This window comes from Erythranthe guttata, chromosome 6 (genome assembly GCF_056151865.1).
Source record: "Erythranthe guttata isolate IM_541 chromosome 6, IM_541, whole genome shotgun sequence".
Lineage (NCBI taxonomy): Eukaryota > Viridiplantae > Streptophyta > Magnoliopsida > Lamiales > Phrymaceae > Erythranthe > Erythranthe guttata.
In genome coordinates this window covers 15782501-15801032 of record NC_142538.1, presented here as the reverse complement: position 1 = coordinate 15801032, position 18532 = coordinate 15782501, and the positions used below count along the sequence as shown (strand labels likewise).

General features: G+C 35.5%; 4 protein-coding genes across 4 annotated transcripts; 1 reads left to right on the top strand and 3 right to left on the bottom strand.

Moving 5' to 3' along the window:
- Window positions 1-962: 962 nt before the first annotated feature.
- LOC105957282 (putative E3 ubiquitin-protein ligase ARI8) lies at window positions 963-2405 on the bottom strand. The gene has a single exon (XM_012981215.2). The coding sequence runs from the start codon at window positions 2403-2405 to the stop codon at window positions 963-965; it is 1443 nt and encodes a 480-aa protein (XP_012836669.1).
- Window positions 2406-7938: 5533 nt separating this feature from the next.
- Window positions 7939-9718, top strand: LOC105957283 (putative E3 ubiquitin-protein ligase ARI7). The gene is made up of 2 exons (XM_012981216.2): window positions 7939-8405; window positions 9010-9718. Exons 1-2 carry the CDS (start codon window positions 8056-8058, stop codon window positions 9560-9562), a joined length of 903 nt encoding a protein of 300 aa, XP_012836670.2. The 5' UTR covers window positions 7939-8055; the 3' UTR covers window positions 9563-9718.
- Window positions 9719-10098: 380 nt separating this feature from the next.
- On the bottom strand, window positions 10099-11721 carry LOC105957284 (putative E3 ubiquitin-protein ligase ARI5). The gene is given in 1 exon segment (XM_012981217.2): window positions 10099-11721. A coding segment is annotated over 1 exon segment (1455 nt). The 5' UTR covers window positions 11680-11721; the 3' UTR covers window positions 10099-10224.
- Window positions 11722-14301: 2580 nt separating this feature from the next.
- LOC105957293 (putative E3 ubiquitin-protein ligase ARI8) lies at window positions 14302-16086 on the bottom strand. The gene has a single exon (XM_012981225.2). It carries the CDS (start codon window positions 16029-16031, stop codon window positions 14463-14465), a length of 1569 nt encoding a protein of 522 aa, XP_012836679.2. The 5' UTR covers window positions 16032-16086; the 3' UTR covers window positions 14302-14462.
- Between the last annotated feature and the right edge of the window lie 2446 nt (window positions 16087-18532).

Here is an 18532-nt window from a genome sequence, read left to right as displayed (position 1 = left end):
ATACCGGAAGATTTCGTAATTAAGTATATTCTAGTACAATAATTTTACTATAGGACAATAATTTTACAATATGAATATCATTTTTTCCGGCCCGGCAATTAATTACTAGCGATTGAAGCTTCAAGCAGGGGAGTTGGAGCCTGCTATATATAACTAGTTAGTGTAAGCCTTTGTTAAGTTCAGTTGTTAAATTATCGAAGTTGAACTACACTTATTAAGCTATATGATTCCTACAATTAAATTGAATAATTAATATAATTCTTGTACCGATAATGAAATACAATTAAGCTAACTAAATTATGAACACATGAACTAATTAAATTAGATTAATTAAGCTTCAAAGGATCTATTACAAAATTCAAACATATGACTACAATCCTTTTTCTTTTTCTTTTCTTTTTTAATGAAGTCATTTGACAAAATATACCTAGTTAGATGTTTCATTAGTTCAATAGCTCCTAAAATATTTGTTCTAGGATCTATAGTTATGAAGACCATAAATTTCTTTTAAATTTTCGAAGTATCGAGAAAGTCCGAAAATTGGAAATTTATTGCGGTGAAGTCAGAACTGCAATTTGTCCATATAAAAAATATAAATGATAGTTCAATTGTAAAAACACAATACATAACCAACATAACATAACCATGTCCTGTGTAATTACATCTTCTATCAAAGGGAACGACCCGAAACTCCGAAATATAATCACACGACTTCAAATAAAATCAATAGACTCCGAAATATAATCACACGAAACTCCGAAATATAATCACGCGACTTCAAATAAAATCAATAGACTCCGAAATATAATCACACGACTTGAAATAAAATCAACGCATACCAAATATGGACAACGACATATATATATATATATATATATATATATATATATATATATATATATATATATATATATATATATATATATATATATTCACCAACCTTCTTCGGGTTGTCTCACTACCTAAGAACTCGACTCCATTTGCATGTCAGTTTCATCAATTTGTGAAATCGAAGTATCAATAACTTCGGAAAGATCGTTCTCCAACGCTCTAATCCACTCCTCAAAGTAGTTCCTCGTGACATTTGTCAAATTCACAAGCTTCCTCTGAAACTCCACAAAATCAGCCCAATCGAAATCGTCGTTCACGTACATCTCAATATCCTTGTCAGCAGCGCAACGGTGAAGCCTCTCGATATTAACCTCCGCCTGCTTTTGCAAGAACTCGAAAAACGCAATCTTGGTCGCTTTCTTCGTCAAGGACAAGTAGTAACCGTACACGTAACTCCACTTCAACATGCTCCTGCATTCGACTATCTGCTCCAACGCTTCAATCAAGAACCCGAACTTAAAGTAATTCGAATATTCACACCCCAACTTATCGAGCACCGTTCGAAGACCCGACGTGGCAGTTCGCATGCGCATATGATTCGAAACCCATCCTTCATAGTGATGTCCGAATTTCGTCAAATTTTTCCTCACACGCTTAACTTCCGTATTGCATTCCTTCTTCTCGTTGCAACTAGCGTGGGTGTGGTTTTCCCACGGTTGTAGGCACAACCAGCAAAATTCTCGTCTGCATGGACTTCGACAGATCATGTGATTGCAGCCCTGGTCCTTCTCGATGTTAGTGCCGCAACCCGGACACGGCTTTGTATAAGCCATAATCCACGTGGCGGTGTTAATATCCTCCTCGGAACTACTCAGCTCAATCCACTCCGTCACGGTCTTGCAGTCGACGGGGCGGTGGCACTCCTCCCCGCAGTTCCAGCAGAACCTGTGAGAACAATCGCACGCCACGTCGTAGTTCTCCCGCACGCGCGTCTCGATCTGGACCGCGCGATCGCATCGTGGGGCAGGGCACCACCTCGTGTTCCCGTGGCACTCTACGTAGGATCGGAGAAAGTATCTGTAGTACCTTTCTTTATCTTCATCCGAAGCTAACGAGTCGACTAGTTCCGGGCCCACACTGGATTTGCATCCGGGCTCGGGGCAACTCAAAGATACGCATCCCGGCCCGTCGTTGATCGAGACCATTATGTAATACTTCCAGCAATTAGAACAGAAGGGATGTCCACATGGGCAAGACAACATTCTCTCACTACTAACCACTTCGAAGCAAATATTACAGAGGTTGTTTTTTTCTTCGTATGGTGGTAGTGGATTTAGCAATTCTTGTTGTGGGAATAGTAATTTTTCCTCGACGGCGAGCCAGTTGTCGGAAATCGAGGTGAGGCTCCAATTGTGGCGGCGCAAGAGGGTGCATGCTAGGGTTTTAGAAACGGAGAGAAGGCTGCAGACTTGGGAGATGTGGTTTTCTTGTAGCTGTCGGATTTTTTCTTCCGTGAGGATTGTGTAGTGTTTCTGCCGCCGGCTTTCCGCCGTTATCTGCAAAACAGAAACCATGTTTTTTTTTTCTTTTTTTTTGTGCGGGACGCAATGAAGATGGAAGGATAATAAGATAATAAGTAATAACCTAATAGAGTCCTTGTCGCATTATACTTACAATTTACACATACCTTCTTCGATCAAAAATAAAAATCAACACGGCCGGCCCTAGGGTTTAATTAGTTTTTTTTTTTTTTTTTTTTCTTTTGTTTTTAAGATGTGAATGTATTAACAAATCTTCATACTATGATTCTCTTCACATAACTTATACTATCTTCCTCCGATAAATTATAGGCTGCGGTTATATGCAATACTCATTTCACTTGTGCAAGACCAAATTAAAGAGAGATTCCAAAAGATTCTATTTTATTAAGATGAAATGACAAATATACCCATAAATTAAATTGGCTTTTTTTTCTCATGCAAGACCAAATATAAATAAATAATGAGGAAGAAAAAACAAAAAAAAAAAGAAAACATAGAAGCGTGAATTAAAAAAACAAACAGACCCCCTCCTGAAACCCTATCTACGCCCACCTTCTCCGCCGCTCAAGCTCCGTCGTCCAAGCTCCACCGCCGATCGTCGCCGCCGTCAGCCCCAGCGCTCACAATCATGAGTGACCTAAATCTGCCCAAAAAAGAGGAAAAACAAATTAAATTTGAAACTGGTAAAAATCGAGACCAAGGTGTCGAAAAACTATGCTACAAATCGACGCTTAAGCGTCGAATTTCATAGGTAAAAATCAACATTGACATGTCGAATTTATAGCACGAATTCAACATTGCCAAATGTCGAATTTTATACCTCAAAATCGACATCTAAATGTCGATTGTTACCTATAAAGTTCGACCTGTAAATGTCGAATTCGTTTGCGCGGGATTGTTTTTGGAAAAACGATATTCTAGCTAAAAAACCCATAAATGCATATCTTCTTGGGTTCTTCCACGTTAGAATCTTCTATTTTGATGTGTTCTGACTCCATACTTGCCATCTTTGTAAGATTTGTTGAGTTTTGATGATTTTGAATGTTTAGGTTTTGAGGAAGGAGAAAGGTCTTGCGGGTTTTGGAAGATGGAGAAGATGAGAGTTGGTCTTGTAATTTTGTAGTCTTGTGATAGGGTTTTTTGTGTTTTTGAATTTTTGGTCTTGCACATTTGGAATTTTCTATTTTTTTAATAAGTAAGGGTATTATAGTATTTATACATTGAAAATTTTAATTTGGTCTTGCACAAGTGGAATTAGTCTTGCATATAGCTGCAGCTTAAATTATATTACTCTCCCTCTCTCTCCGTTTTACATCACTTGTGTTTTAAACTTATATAAGATATGTATTAATCACCATTAATTTTCTAAGATTAAATCTGGACCCTAGAAAAATAACTTATGTTCTAAAAAATGAAGTATTTTACCAAATTATCCTTCCATTATTTTTTTATTAAATTAATATAAAATTGATTAACATTGAATTATCTAATTTACCCCCTACTATATTTTAATTAAATAATTAATTTAAATTCATTGTGACAGAGTTTTATTTAATAAATAATCGAAAAAAATGCATTGATTAGAGTTCAAACTTGGAACATCTGAACACATTTATGACTCCTAACCACCCAAGCACAATAACTTATTATGACTTATTTAACCATAATTGTATAAATACAGTTAATTAAAATATTAATTGCAACATTCATTATTATTAAATGATATTAAATAAATTATTAACAAATTTAATATAATAAAGTTTGAAAAATATAAAGAATTGCAGTTCAATACGCCAAACATCTATCATTAAATATATAATATTAAAAATATTAATAAACTCCACCATTTAAAAATGTAAAGAATGCTCAATTAAATATAAAAAAATGCATAACTTAATTCAAAATCACTATGTTATTAAATCGATAGTGTGACAAATCAAAATAAAAAAATAAAATAATATATTTATTTAGAAGAAGAAAAAATTGTAACTCATTCCAGTTAGTAGTTTTCTTACTTTAAAATAAAATTATATACTACAAATACTATATTGTGAATTTTCTTTTAATATTTAATTTAATCAAATAGTAAGATTTGAATCGATTAAGTTCAAATCCTTTCAATTAGTAAACATTATTCAAATGTTTGAATCGGTTGCTCAACTATTGACATAACGTGTTACATAATTGATTTAACTATTTATAAGTAATGTCTAATATCTTTTTAATTCAATTTTGTCATAAAAAATAATAAATTTAATTCCTGTACACATGTAAGAACCTAATCGTAAATCGTAAAATTTTATCAAAGCGTAATATTTGAACCAATTAAGCTCAAGTCCTTTCAATTCGTAAACATTATTCAAATATTTGAATCGATTAATTAGCGCGCTCAACTATTGACAAGAACGTTTTAATCAAATTAACTACTATTAATTAAAGTGTAATACATTTTTAATTCAATTTTATCATAAAAAAATAATTCTTATATTACGTAAGAATCAAATCATAAGATTAATTAAAGCGTATGATTTGAATCAATTAAGCGCAAATCCTTTTAATTTGTAAATATTATTCAAAAATTTGAATCGATTAAGTTCAACAACTGACAAGAACATATTAATCGAGTTACCTATTTATAATTAAAGTCTACTATCCTTTTAATTCAATTCTAACCAAATAATAATAATAATTTAATTCGTAAAATTGTAAGAATCAAATCATAAATCGTAAGATTTAATCGAACCATGAACCGATTAAATCTTACGACTTTTACGAATTAAATTTTATTATTTTTTCTGATAAAATTCAATAAAAAAAGATACTAAACTTTACCTATACATAGTTTGATTAATACGCTATTGTAAATTATTGAGTTTAACCAATTCAAATATTTGAATATTGTCTACGAATTGAGCTTAATATATCGATCAAATCTTTGAATATTTTTTTTGAATAAAAAACACATGAGTTTAATTGATTCAAATATTACGATTTAATTAAATCTTACAATTTACGATTCAATTCAAACTTCAAATTCTTTCGAAATTCATTTTTAAATTACTCGAGTTGATCAGCATTTCCTTAGATTTTTAAATTATATTATATAAAGATTTGTTAGCATGGGATATTTTTAATATATAATAATATATAATTATATGAGAATTAATAATTTATTTAACATTATTTATATAGGTTTTATAACCATTATAAATTGTAGCTTTGTGATACATATCCGTATTATTAGTTTATTGTCAATTATGTGTTGTGTCTTAATGGTAAGTATTCTTAAATGTTTTCAGATGGTCACAAGTTTGAATTCAGGTTGATGCAATTTTCGATGGGTGGTTTAATGATTTTTACGAATAATGATATAATTGACTTTATAAAATTTAATTCAGCAATAAATATAGATTTAAAATTGCATTAAAACAGAGAAGGTAAAATTGACATTTCATTAATAATTTATAATTGCCAATTTTTTAAAAATAATAATTGTACAAAGGGTATTTGCGACAATACATAAATGAGGAAAAAATAGGTTTTTTTTATGGGACACGTGTCGCAATTTGAAGGGATATCTCATATAAGTTTAGAACACATGATCTCATGGTAGAAACACCTTATTTAGAATTTCAACATTACATTAATTATATATTTTTTAATTATGCACTTATTAACTCTTCAACACCAAATTAATAAATAAGGGTATTTTAGTCTAATAATATATATTTTCCTAAAATCAAGACATATTTATTAAGAGTTGTGAAAATGTGAAAAACGACTATTATTTAGGAATAGAGGGAGTATATATAATAAGGGGTTATTTGACATACCCCCAGCCATCAAATAAACTAGTGATAAACCCAAGTCCAAATCATCATTTGACATACCCCTGGAGAAGCGAAAGTACTATACTACCCTTAGATGCAATTTTTGGCCAAACTGTATCCAGTATTTATGGTCCTGCATTTATCATTTTTCTGATTTATTTATTATTTTTTCCTTTTTTTTTAAATAATAATCCTCTTTGTTAAATTTATATATATATATATATATATATATATATATATATATATATATATATATATATATATATATATATATATATATATATATATATATATATATATATTAATTTTTTAAATTTATTTTTAAAAAATAAAATTATTATTATTATTATTATTATTATTTTTTTTTTTAATTTTCAAAACAATATGTTTAGTGTACTGAAAATAACTACATGTAACTATAGTACCTATAGAAATTCGTAGTTATGTTCGTTTTTTTCCCCAGTTTTTTAGTCGATCAATTGTATACACACACGAATATTGGCTTATACAAAAGAAATTCATAAAACCCCAACAAAAATTTACAAATTTCAATATTTTTATTATAAATCACCTCAGAACCAATAAAATACAAATCGAAAATACACAAATATACGCATATGTAACTACAAGTTACTATAGTAATGTATAGTAATGTACAATAATGCATATAGTCTGTTGAACAAAGCAGATGTAACTTCAAACAAAAATTTTGACACCTTCAAGGAAATGATCAATGGCCTTCATTAAGTTGCAATTGCAAAATAAAAAAAAAAAAAAAAAAATTACTTTAGTGCAAATCAACAAAATTTGAAGAAACATCAAAACACTCAAAAATCAACAAACACAAAGAGAACGAGAGATAGAGAGAGAGGTTATTGCTGGGCTACAGATTTTAAATCAAACAGACAGTGACTCCTCACCCCCCTCGCCTCCTACCAAAACCCTAGACGCCGCTAATAATCACCCACGGTTCCGCGCGCCCACAAATGCAAAAAAATATAGAAATAAATCTGAAAACATAAAAATATAGATCTCGACGAGAGGAATCTAACGGTGGGTAGCCCGTCAAATTTCGACGGGTGGAACACAAAACAAAGCTCCGGCAAGACCACCGTCGTCAAATGAAAAAAATTGCAGAAATAGATCAACACTCCAAACTGAATGAAATCACCACCAAAAGAAAGAGCTCGACGAGAGGAATCCAACGGTAGTTAAACCATCGAATTCCGACCACCGAAGAGAGAGTTATGACTCCGGAAAGCAATTTCACCGGTGGGAGGTTTGTGGAGGCGGGATTTTGAATTTGGGAGAGGAAGAGAGAGACCGAAATGTGTTGGGCTAGGGCTTAAAACTGGGTTTAAAAGGGTATTATAGAGACTTCAGGGTGGTTCAGGGGGGTATGTCAATATTTTCGAAATGAGGAGATTTCCCCTAAAGTGTAATCCACTTGGTAGTTAGTTCTCTATAATTTGGAAATGAGGGGGGTCTACAAAATAATCCCATATAATAGGGGTAAGTACATTTAAACCCCTAGACTATAGAGTCCGTCTCAAAATGCCCCCTCAACTACAAACTGGGAGCCTTTTAATATTTGCTTTATAACCCTAAATCGATTTAAAACCCCCAAATTAAAATCATAATTCAGTGATAACCCCAAATTTTATTTAAAACCAAAAAAAATTCAAAATCTGTAAATTCAAATTCATAACCATCTTTCACTTCCCTAAATCAAAATTCATCTTCTCCCATTAACATACATCCATAAACCTTACACGCGCATTACTAAATTTAAACTTTCATTTTCCTTAATCGCTCGGTACTTTTTCAGATCCTACGTGGAGTGCCACACGAACATGAGGTGGTGCCCGGGCGATGGGTGCGATCGTGCGGTCCGGATCGAATCGGTGGAGCGGGAAAACTACGACGTGGCGTGCGATTGTTCGTGCGGCTTCTGCTTTAAGTGCATGGATGAGTGCCACCGCCCCGCGGACTGCGAAACGGTGAGGAAGTGGACTAAGCAAAACGAGTCGGAGGAGAACAACAACAAGTGGCTGTTGTCGTACACGAAGCCGTGCCCTGAGTGCGGTCGGAAGATAGAGAAAAACCACGGCTGCAATCACATCACCTGTCGGGACCCGTGCAAGCACAAGTTTTGCTGGCTCTGCCTCACACCCTGGAAAGAAGCACACTATGACTGCAACAGGTACGCAACTAGGGCTCGATTATCGTTCCTTCAGTATGTGTTTTTGATGTACTCCGTGGTTTTTTTTTCCAGTGTGTGTTTTTCAGTGTAGTTCTTGTGTAATTCAACCCGACAAAAAACTACACACTACACCAAAAACACACACTTAAAAAACACGCACTACACCAAAACACACATTGAATAAAATGCACTACACCGTGAAACACACACTGGAAATTCAGTGTACTTCTTGTGTAAAACACGGACTACATAAAAAACGTACACAAGAAGTACACTTAATTTCCAGTGTGTGTTTCACGATGTAGTGCATTTTATTCAATGTGTGTTTTGGTGTAGTGGGTGTTTTTTTTTAGTGTGTGTTTTCTGTGTACTGCGTGGTTTTTTTTTCGAGTGTTTATTTCCTATTGTAATTCTTGTGTATTTTTCTCAAATCAGGAGCATTTTACCGACATATTTATTAGTTTTCGTGTATGGTAGCATTATCGCACCCCTAGAAAAAAAAATACATTTACTGCTTAATTTTAGCCCGGGAACATAAAATCATGGTTCCGTCACTGGCCAATTGAACTACTAATAAAATTCACGGGGCGCCATTATTATGCAGGTACGAAGAGGACAAGAGTTTGACGAATACGAGGAAAAAACTGAAGAGGTACTACGAGAGATGGGCGGCCAACCACAAGTCTAGGGAAATCGCGGCGAGCAACCTCAAGTGGGCGAAAGACGAGCTTATTTCGATTGTAGCCGAAAACAACCAACAACTACCCAGAGATGGAGTGGAATTGGTGATCGAAGCCTTTGAGCTGATAACGGTAAGCAGGACCGCGTTGAAATGGAGCTACGCGTACGGGTATTACATGCCTTGGCGCGCGAATTCGGCAAAGTTGGCCTTTTTCTTGTTCTTGCAAGGGCAGGCCGAGCGCGTTCTCGAGACGCTTCACCGTTGTGCTGAGAGGGGGGTTGGAAAGTACTCGAAAACCGATTTTCATCTGTACGAATTTAGGGATTTTACGGATGAGCTGAGAGGTTTGACCGAATTGACGAGGAATCACTTTGGGGAGTTGGTTCGAGCGTTGGAGAATAATCTTTCCAAAGTTACTGAAATTAAGAAACCTGTCCAAAACCCACCAGCTCCTTCTAAGAGACGGACACGCTAAGTAGTACGTGTACCGGACAAACCCTACCGTTTTATCTTTACGTTTATTTCGAATCTGCAAATCTTATTGCCAATAGTATATATGCTTTCTAATTTTTTTACCTGTGATGCACTCTTAGTACCGGAAGATTTCGTATATGAGTATCATTTTTCTCGGGCCGGGAATGAATTACTAGCGAATTACTAGCGATTGAAGCTTATCCAAATCGAGTACGGGTTAAATAAAATAAATCTAGTTAGATGTTTCATTAGTTGAATAGCTCCTAAAATATTTGACCTAAAATCTATAGTTATGAAGACCATAAATTTCTTTTAAATTTTCTAAGTATTGAGAAAGTGCGAAAATTGGAAATTTATAAATGATAGATGAATTGTAAATACACAATACATAACCAACATAACATAATCATGTCCTATGTAGTTACATCTTCTATCAAACCGAACGACCCGAAACTCCGAAATATAATCACACAAAACTCCGAAAATATAATCACACGATTTCAAATAAAATCAACGACTCCGAAATATAATCACACGACTTCAAATAAGATCAACGACTCCGAAATATGATCATACGAAATTCCAAAATATAATCATACCAAATATGGACAACGGCAAGTCAATGTATATATATATTCACCCAACCTTCTTCGGGTTGTCTCACTACCTAAGAACTCGACTCCATTTGCATGTCCGTTTCATCAATTTGTGAAATTGAAAATTCAATAACTTCGGAAAGATTGAAACTTTGGAAAGATCGTTCTCCAACGCTCTAACCCACTCCTCAAAGTAGTTCCTCGTGACATTTGTCAAATTCACAAGCTTCCTCCGAAAACCCACAAAATCAGCCCTATCGAAATCGTTGTTCACGTACATCTCAATATCCTTGTCAGCGCAACGGTGAAGCCTCTCGATATTAACCTCCGCCTGCTTTTGCAAGAACTCGAAAAACTCAATCTTGGTCGCTTTCTTCGTCAAGGACAAGTAGTAACCGTACACGTAGCTCCACTTCAACATGCTCCTGCATTCGACAATCTGCTCCAACGCTTCAATCAAGAACCCGAACTTGACGTAATTCGAATATTCACCCCCCAACTTATCGAGCACCGTTCCAAGATCCGACACGGCAATTCGCATGCGCACATGATTCGAAACCCATCCTTCGTATTAACTTACGAATTTCGTCAAAATTTTCGTGGCACGCGTAAATTTCGTATTGCATTCTTTCTTCTCGTTGCAAATAGTGTAGGTGTGGATTTTCCACGGTTGAAGGCACAGCCAGCAAAATTGCTGTCCGCACGACCATCGACAAATCATGCGATTGCAACCCTCGTTTTTCTCGATGTTAGTGCCACAACCCGGACAAGACTTCGTGAAAGCCATAATCCACGTGGCGGTGTTAATATCCTCCTCGGAACTACTCAGCTCGATCCACTCCGCCGCGGTCTTGCAGTCGACCGGGCGGTGGCACTCCTCCGCGCAGTTCCAGCAGAACCTGTGAGAACAATCGCACGCCACGTCGTAGTTTTTCCGCACGCGCGTTTCGATCTGGACCGCACGATCGCATCGTGGGGCAGGGCACCACCTCATGTTCCCGTGGCACTCCACGTAGGATCGGAGAAAGTATCTGTAGTACCTTTCCTTATCTTCATCCGAAGCTAAGGAGTCGACCAACTCCGGGCCCACGCTGGATTTGCATCCGGGCTCGGGGCAACTCAAAGATACGCATCCCGGCCCATCGTTGATCGAGACCATTATGTAATACTTCCAGCAATTAGAACAGAAGGGATGTCCACATGGGCAAGACAACATTCCCTCACTACTAACCACTTCGAAGCAAATATTACAGATGTTGTTTTTTTCGTTTGGTGGTAGTGGATTTAGCAATTCTTGTTGTGGGGATAGCAATTTTTCCTCGGCGAGCCATCTGTCGGAAATCGAGGTGAGGCTCCAATTGTGGCGGCGCAAGAGGGTGCATGCTAGGGTTTTAGAGACGGAGAGGAGGCTGCAGACTTGGGAGATGTCGTTGTCTTGTAGCTGTCGGATTCTTTCTTCAGTGAGGATTGTGTAGTGTTTCTTCCGGCGGCGGCTGCTTTCCGCCTGCAAAACAGAAACCATGTTTTTTTTTGTTTTTTTTTTGCAGGACGCAATGAAGATGGAAGGATAAGAAGTAATAACGTAATAGAGTCTTTGTTGCATTATACTTGCAACTTACACGTATCTTCTTTGATCAAAATTAAAAATCAACACGGCCCTAGGGTTTAATTAGTTACTTTTTTTAAGCGTCGTTTTAGCCATAATTTTATTTTCGATGTTAAGTGTTACTTTAGAATTTCAAGATTGGGTAATATTTTCTTTTCGATTTTACCCTATAATTAAGGGGCGACTAAAACTAATCTCTAGTTTTTTTCACTTTAGTATCACCAAATTTAAAATTATTTTTTATAGAAGTTTTTACATTTTTTTCTTAATTTAATACCTTAAATAAAATAAAATATTAGCAATGTACTAAAATGCCCTTCATCAAACAAAATACAATTTAGACAAATAATTTTTTTTCCTCATATCAATAACAAGGAAAAAAAAAAAAAGAAAACCTCTTTTCTTCTCTCCAAACCCAAATCCCTTAAACCCTATCTTCTTCTTCATCTTCTTAAAAATTCAAAAAAATCAAAACCTCACAAAACTTATAAAATGGAGTCACAAGACAATAATAATATGGTAGTATATGTGGAAGGAGAACCCATTAAGGTACGTATATCCATGTCTTTTTTTTTTAACTTCGAAGCCGATTTTAAAGTTTTTTTTTTAAATCCGTCGACAATTTTCGACACATACATGTCGAAATTTCTCAACATTTCGACACATACATGTCGAAAATTTGAGAAATTTCGACATGTATGTGTCGAGAAACCACTGCAATTTTTTTTTACCATTAGTGTTTTTTAGACACCTACCTGTCGAAATTTCTCCAAATTTTGACAGGTATGTGTCGATTTTTTTTATTTTTTTTTAATATATTTTTCGACACGTTGGTATCGAAAATTGACCAAAAATTCGACTTGTATGTGTCGAAAATTGCCGGCGGGTTTCAAAAAAAAAACTTCAAAATCGACTTTGAAGCTCAAAAAAGATATCGATACTTACCTTAATGTGTTCTCGTTGATCGTAAACTATCATTTTGTTGTCATTTGACTCCATTTTGCAAGTTGTGTGAGGTTTTAATTTCTTTAGTTTTGAGATTTTTTAGGACGGTTTGTTGTGAAGAAGAAGAAGGAAGAGGTTGAAGGATTTGTAAAGAAAAGATGGGTTCGAGAGGATTTATGTGTTTGATGTTGAAGAAAGAAAAATTAGATTTTTAATATTTGTATAGTATTTATTTTCGTTAAAATATTTATGTCATTACCTATTTATTATCCAATTTTTATTTTTCGGTATTGAAGTGAGAAAAAATTGGGATAAGTTTTAGTCACCCCTACAATTAATGAGATTAATGAACTAATAAAGATTTAAAGCCACAAAAGGATCAATTTTGTCAAATATGAATTATTTTCACTACAATCAAGAGTATTTATTAACTTTGTTAATTAGTGTGCATTAACCGTAAACGACACTTATATTAAAACAGAGGGAGTATTATACAGGGGTCCGACCCAAAATGCCCCTACTACAGACTGGGACAGTTTGTATCCTTTCCGTCTCCAAATGCTGAGGCAGAGGTTTAATTTTTGCTTGACAACCCTAATTCCATATAAAACCTCCAAATTAATAGCATATCAATGATAACCCCAAATTTTATTTAAAACCTCCAAAAATTCAAAACCCCCAAATTCAGATTTATAACCAACTTTGATTACTTTATGCCCCAAATTAAAATTCATCTTCTCTCATTATATCCTTAAACCCTACACCCACATTACTAAATTAAATGTTTATGTCATTTAATCGATCCAAATTAAACGAGTTGGGCTTCCTTCTAAACGTCGGATTACTTCAATAGGTTGGACCTTCACAAAATTCTTCGGGAATATAACAAAATTATGGACGAATGAGATGAGAGAGTGAAATGAGAGTTTTTATTTTTCTTGCAATTGTGGAGAGAGTGATCCAGGTGATGTGTCGGGAGAAAGATGCAAGAATATTGGTTTTTATCTAAGTGTTGCGAGAGAAAAAGACCGCCCGACTGCGTTTTTGTTTTTTAACATTTTTTTTGTAAGTTTTTAACAGAAAATGTAACATCGTTAATTTTTTTAGTAGTTTATTAAAGTTGATTGAGTTTCGAAAGAATACAAATTGTTCCAATTTGTAGTTAAACATTTTGTTCCTTAAACATTTTGTTCCACTTAAACATTTTGTTCCACTTTCAATTATATTATGCTCCAAATACGATAGATTAATTTCATTGATGATTAATAATGGTATTATGATAAAATAATATCATCGAAAACTTGCCAAAAATGGTTTGAGAAAAGAAACTATGAAGTAGGGTCGGACTTTGCTATTTTATTAAAAGTTGTCAGGTTGATTAGGATTTAGGGTTTTCAAGAAATTATGATTTTTTTTTTTAATTATAGAAATTGCAATTTGGTCCCAACATCGAAGGGGCAGTTCTGTGAGAAAAAAAATGCACAAAGACCTCAACAAAAAACTTAAGCTATAGTGAAACGTAACATTTAATATAAGTGTAATTCGAACTGAATTCACCTGAACCAAAATTTAAACTGTTAGTGAAATGTATAATTTTATTACTAACATCTCAATTATTAAACTCAAGAAATAAACAACAAGTTAAAGTTTGGGTCTTATGAAATTCTAAAAACATATAAATGAAAACAAGAAGCAAACGAAACAATCAAAACTCAACACTCACTACCTAAGAATTGCCTCTCATGAATTTTTCGCTAGTCCCATTGATCTTCATAGATATCTTCATAATCCAAAGGCCCGATTTCCACCGATTTGATGATGCTAGTGTTGACGATGCTAGTGTCAGTAACCTCAGAAAGATCGTTCTCCAACGCGGTAACCAACTTCTCAAAGTAACTCTTCGTAATACTCGTCAAATCCACGACCTTTTCCCTAAACGCCACGAATTCGTTCAACGAGCAATCCCCCTTCGCGTACGCTTTCATCTCCTTCTCCGCACAATGGTGCAGCCTCTCGAGATTGAGCTCCGCCTGCCCTTGCAAGAACTCGAACAAGGCAATCTTCGCGGCCTTTTCGGAGCAGCACAAGTAGTACGCGTACGCGTAGCTCCACTTGAGCACGCGCCTGCACTCGACAATCTGCTCCCACGCCTTGACCGCAAACTCCATCTGCACGCCCTCCACATTCTGCACGGCGTTTATCAGGTTGTCCCTGAGCTCTTTCCGCGCCCAGTCGAGGCACGACAAAGCTATACCCCTCGACTTGTGGTTGCCCGCCCATCTCTCGTAGTAGTGTGCGTACCTCTCCAGGTATTTCCTCGCGCCCATCACCGCCTTGTCGCACGCCGCGTCCTTGTACCCGTTGCAGATGTGCGCGTTGTCCCAATTCCCGAGGCACAGCCAGCAAAACTGGTGCCCGCATGACTTGCCGCACGTCATGTGATTGCACCCGTCGTTTTTCTCGATGCTCCGTTTGCACTTCGGGCACGGCTTCGTGTACGCCATTATCCATGTCGTGTTCTCCGCCTCGGAATTTTTCAGAATAACCCACTTCTCGACTGTCTCGCAGTCGACGGGCCGGTGCATATCCTCCGTACAGTTCCAGCAAAACACGTACGAGCAGTCGCACGTCACGTCGTAGTTTTTACACTCCCCCGATTCGATCTGGACCGCACGATCGCATCCAGGGCCAGGACACCACTTTATGGCCCCGTGGAGCTCCACGTAGGATCGGAGAAGGTATCGATTGTACTTCTCTTTCTCTTCTTCCGAAGCTAACAAGTCCATCATATCGGGCCCCACTTGGGCTTTGCATCCGGGCTCAGGGCAACACAAGGACAAGCATCCGGGCCCGTCGTTTATCGAGAAAGTAACGTAATTCTTCCAGCAGTCACCGCAAAAGTGGTGGCCGCATGCGGAAGACAACGTTTCTTTACCACCCTTGATTTTTTCCAGGCAAATCTTGCAGCGGCGGCTAGGGTTTAACGGTTCGGATTCGGATTTTTCCGGTGGCAATAACCCGACTGACTCGCGGACTTTTTCCTCGTCCGCGAACCATTTTTCCGAAACGGAGTCGGGTCTCCAATTGTAGTGGCGCAAGAGGGTGCACGCTAGGCCTCTCGAAACGGAGAGAAGGCCGCAAACTTCGGAGATGTCTTTGTCTTGTAGCTGCCGGATACTTTCTTCCGTGAGGGTTGTGTAATTTATTCGGCGGCGGCTGTCCACATCGCCGCCGTCGTCCTCCTCCACCTCCGGTCCGTCCTCGTTGTCCGAGAACAAGACTTCGTCGGAATATTCGCAGTAGAGATCGTCATCGGAATCCATTGCTAAAAAAATATTTTCTTATATCTGAGAATTGAATACCGATCCAAATTTCTGTGGCCGGCCGGCCCTTTAATTAAGGTATCGTCTTTTTGTTTTCTTTTTGCTTACGATAAATATTTAATATAGCGACGGTGGAAGATAAATAAAACCCTAGTGAGTCCTTCCTCCCTTTATAGGTACAACACCTACCTTCTTCGAGTACAACTCAATCAAATAAATATTTACGGAGTAATTCTTAATTTAATTATTTATTGTTTGAGGAAAAACCCTATGTGTTAGAAGTCTATACTAGGAAGGATTTAAATAGGGGCGGATCTAGAACAAAATATTATTATATTAGGATTTAAATAGGGGCGGATCTAGGAAGAAAATAAAAATCATTCAACTATTTCTTTATCAAGTTATCTCAAGTTCATACTTTCTTCCAAATATTTCTACATAATATTTCACCAGTTACAATAAAAGATCTATCAATCGAATAATTTAGTGATAAAAGTTTATTTGATTTTATTTTGTAAGTGTTATATTTTTTTTCAATTATTCGGTGTGATTTTTATTTTTTCGCAATTTGTGCGCTCGAAATTAGGATGGAGGTTGAAGAAAATAACTATTTAATTTGTTCTTTTGCAGCCCAAAAAAACAAAGCCAATAAAAATTGAATTATCATTTATTTTTCAAGTAAAGGTGCATTGTGAATGTTTTATTGTATTTTAAGGGTGCAAAGTGCTATTATTGTTTTTCAAGGGTGTAAAGTGCCATAAGGTTCCATTCCAAATGGTGCAAAGCGGGATTAAGCTCATTTTATTTAGTTCACTGCCCACTAGTGGAAATAAATATGTTCACTAAAAGGGAGTGAATATATTACCCTTCAATTACTAACCTAAAATTAATATTAATATATAATGGGGCAATTTGCTATATGTCCCTCTAAATTATAATTTATGTGTGTAGATCCAAGTCAAAATTTCTATGTTTTAATAAATTAACTAGCAATTTTTCCACGTGCGATGCACGGGATATTATTTCAAAAGTGAAAAAAAATTAATTTAATATATAATAAGAAAATATAGTACACTAACATAGAAAAATTTAATAATGTAGTATTATTCCTATTTTATGTAAAATAAGTTTTTTTAATGTTACATATTAAGATTTATAATCCAAATATATAAATTAAGATTTAACAAATGAAATTTCTATTTTTATCTCTTAAGATTCGAGATATATTGATGAAAAATAGGAGATTCATAATTGTTGAAAATTATAGTTAGAAAATTAGTAGAGTTAAAAATATTAAAAATAAATAATTACATAAATAATTAGTTAAAATCAAATCCCAAAAAATCTCTCTATCAAAAAAAAAAAAATCCCAAAAATCTCTCTTCCAAATATTAACTAAAACATTAAATTAATTCATAAAAAACTATACGATATTTTACAAACTCATACTCTAAAAACGCTACCGATGACTCTCAGAGAGAGAGAGAGAGAGAGAGAGAGAGAGAGAGAGAGAGAGAGAGAGAGAGAGAGAGAGAGAGAGAGAGAGGGGAGGGAGGGAGGGAGGGAGGGAGGGAGGGAGAGGAGAGGGAGAGGGAGAGGGAGAGAGAGAGAGAGAGAGAGAGAGAGAGAGAGAGAGAGAGAGAGAGAGAGAGAGAGAGAGAGAGAGAGAGAGAGAGAGAGAGAGAGAGAGAGAGAGAGAGAGAGAGAGAGAGAGAGAGAGAGAGAGAGAGAGAGAGAGAGAGAGAGAGAGAGAGAGAGAGAGAGAGATGATGGATTAAACATAGGGTGAGAAAAACGTGAGATTGGAGAGAAAAGATTTATGGGCAAAGGATGTTTATGTCTATATACTAATTATTTTATTTATATTATTTTTTGTGGTCAAATGACCTATGCCTATATTCATCTAGCAACTAGGAACTCTACCTATATAAGTTCAAAATAAGGGGTGTCTAGCAAATTTTCCAATATATGCCGAATTGCAATTTTACTAACTTCTAAAACTTAAATTAGGGGTCCGAATTCTAATTTCCTAAACATAAAATTGAATTGCGTTTAAATATAATTAATCCAAATTACTAAACAGCTTTTAATAGTTTATAAGCTACTTAACATCTTATAAGATGCTTTTAAGAGTTTATACGCTTAGTCAAATATCCTTTTAATTTGCATGATATGATAGTGTTAATATTGCAAGATCTCAAACCTATTTGTGAGGAAAGAGTGTGAAAAGTGATCTCAACCTATTTGTTTTTTTTCATTTTTTTTTCTTATTATTTTTTGGTTTTCATGTTTTTATCTCATCAGAAGATTTGGAATAAGAAACTGATAGTAATTAGAGTTTCGGCACCCCGATTTTCCCCCAATTTCAAATTTCGGTTAGTTACTAACATACCTTAAACGGGTGGATCCAATATTTCCAAATATGACGATTAAAGTGTATTTTGTCGAGCTGCGAACATAAGTGACCGAAAGTGTTTTCGTGAGTAGAGGTAAGTTTGGAA

Excerpts from the sequence above, each read along its gene's own strand:
- LOC105957282 (XM_012981215.2), bottom strand. The coding sequence starts at position 2,405 with ATGGTTTCTGTTTTGCAGATAACGGCGGAAAGCCGGCGGCAGAAACAC.
- LOC105957283 (XM_012981216.2), top strand. The coding sequence starts at position 8,056 with ATGAGGTGGTGCCCGGGCGATGGGTGCGATCGTGCGGTCCGGATCGAA. Across the intron at positions 8,406-9,009 it reads GCACACTATGACTGCAACAG|GTACGAAGAGGACAAGAGTT; the intron begins GTACGCAACTAG and ends ATTATTATGCAG.
- LOC105957293 (XM_012981225.2), bottom strand. The coding sequence starts at position 16,031 with ATGGATTCCGATGACGATCTCTACTGCGAATATTCCGACGAAGTCTTG.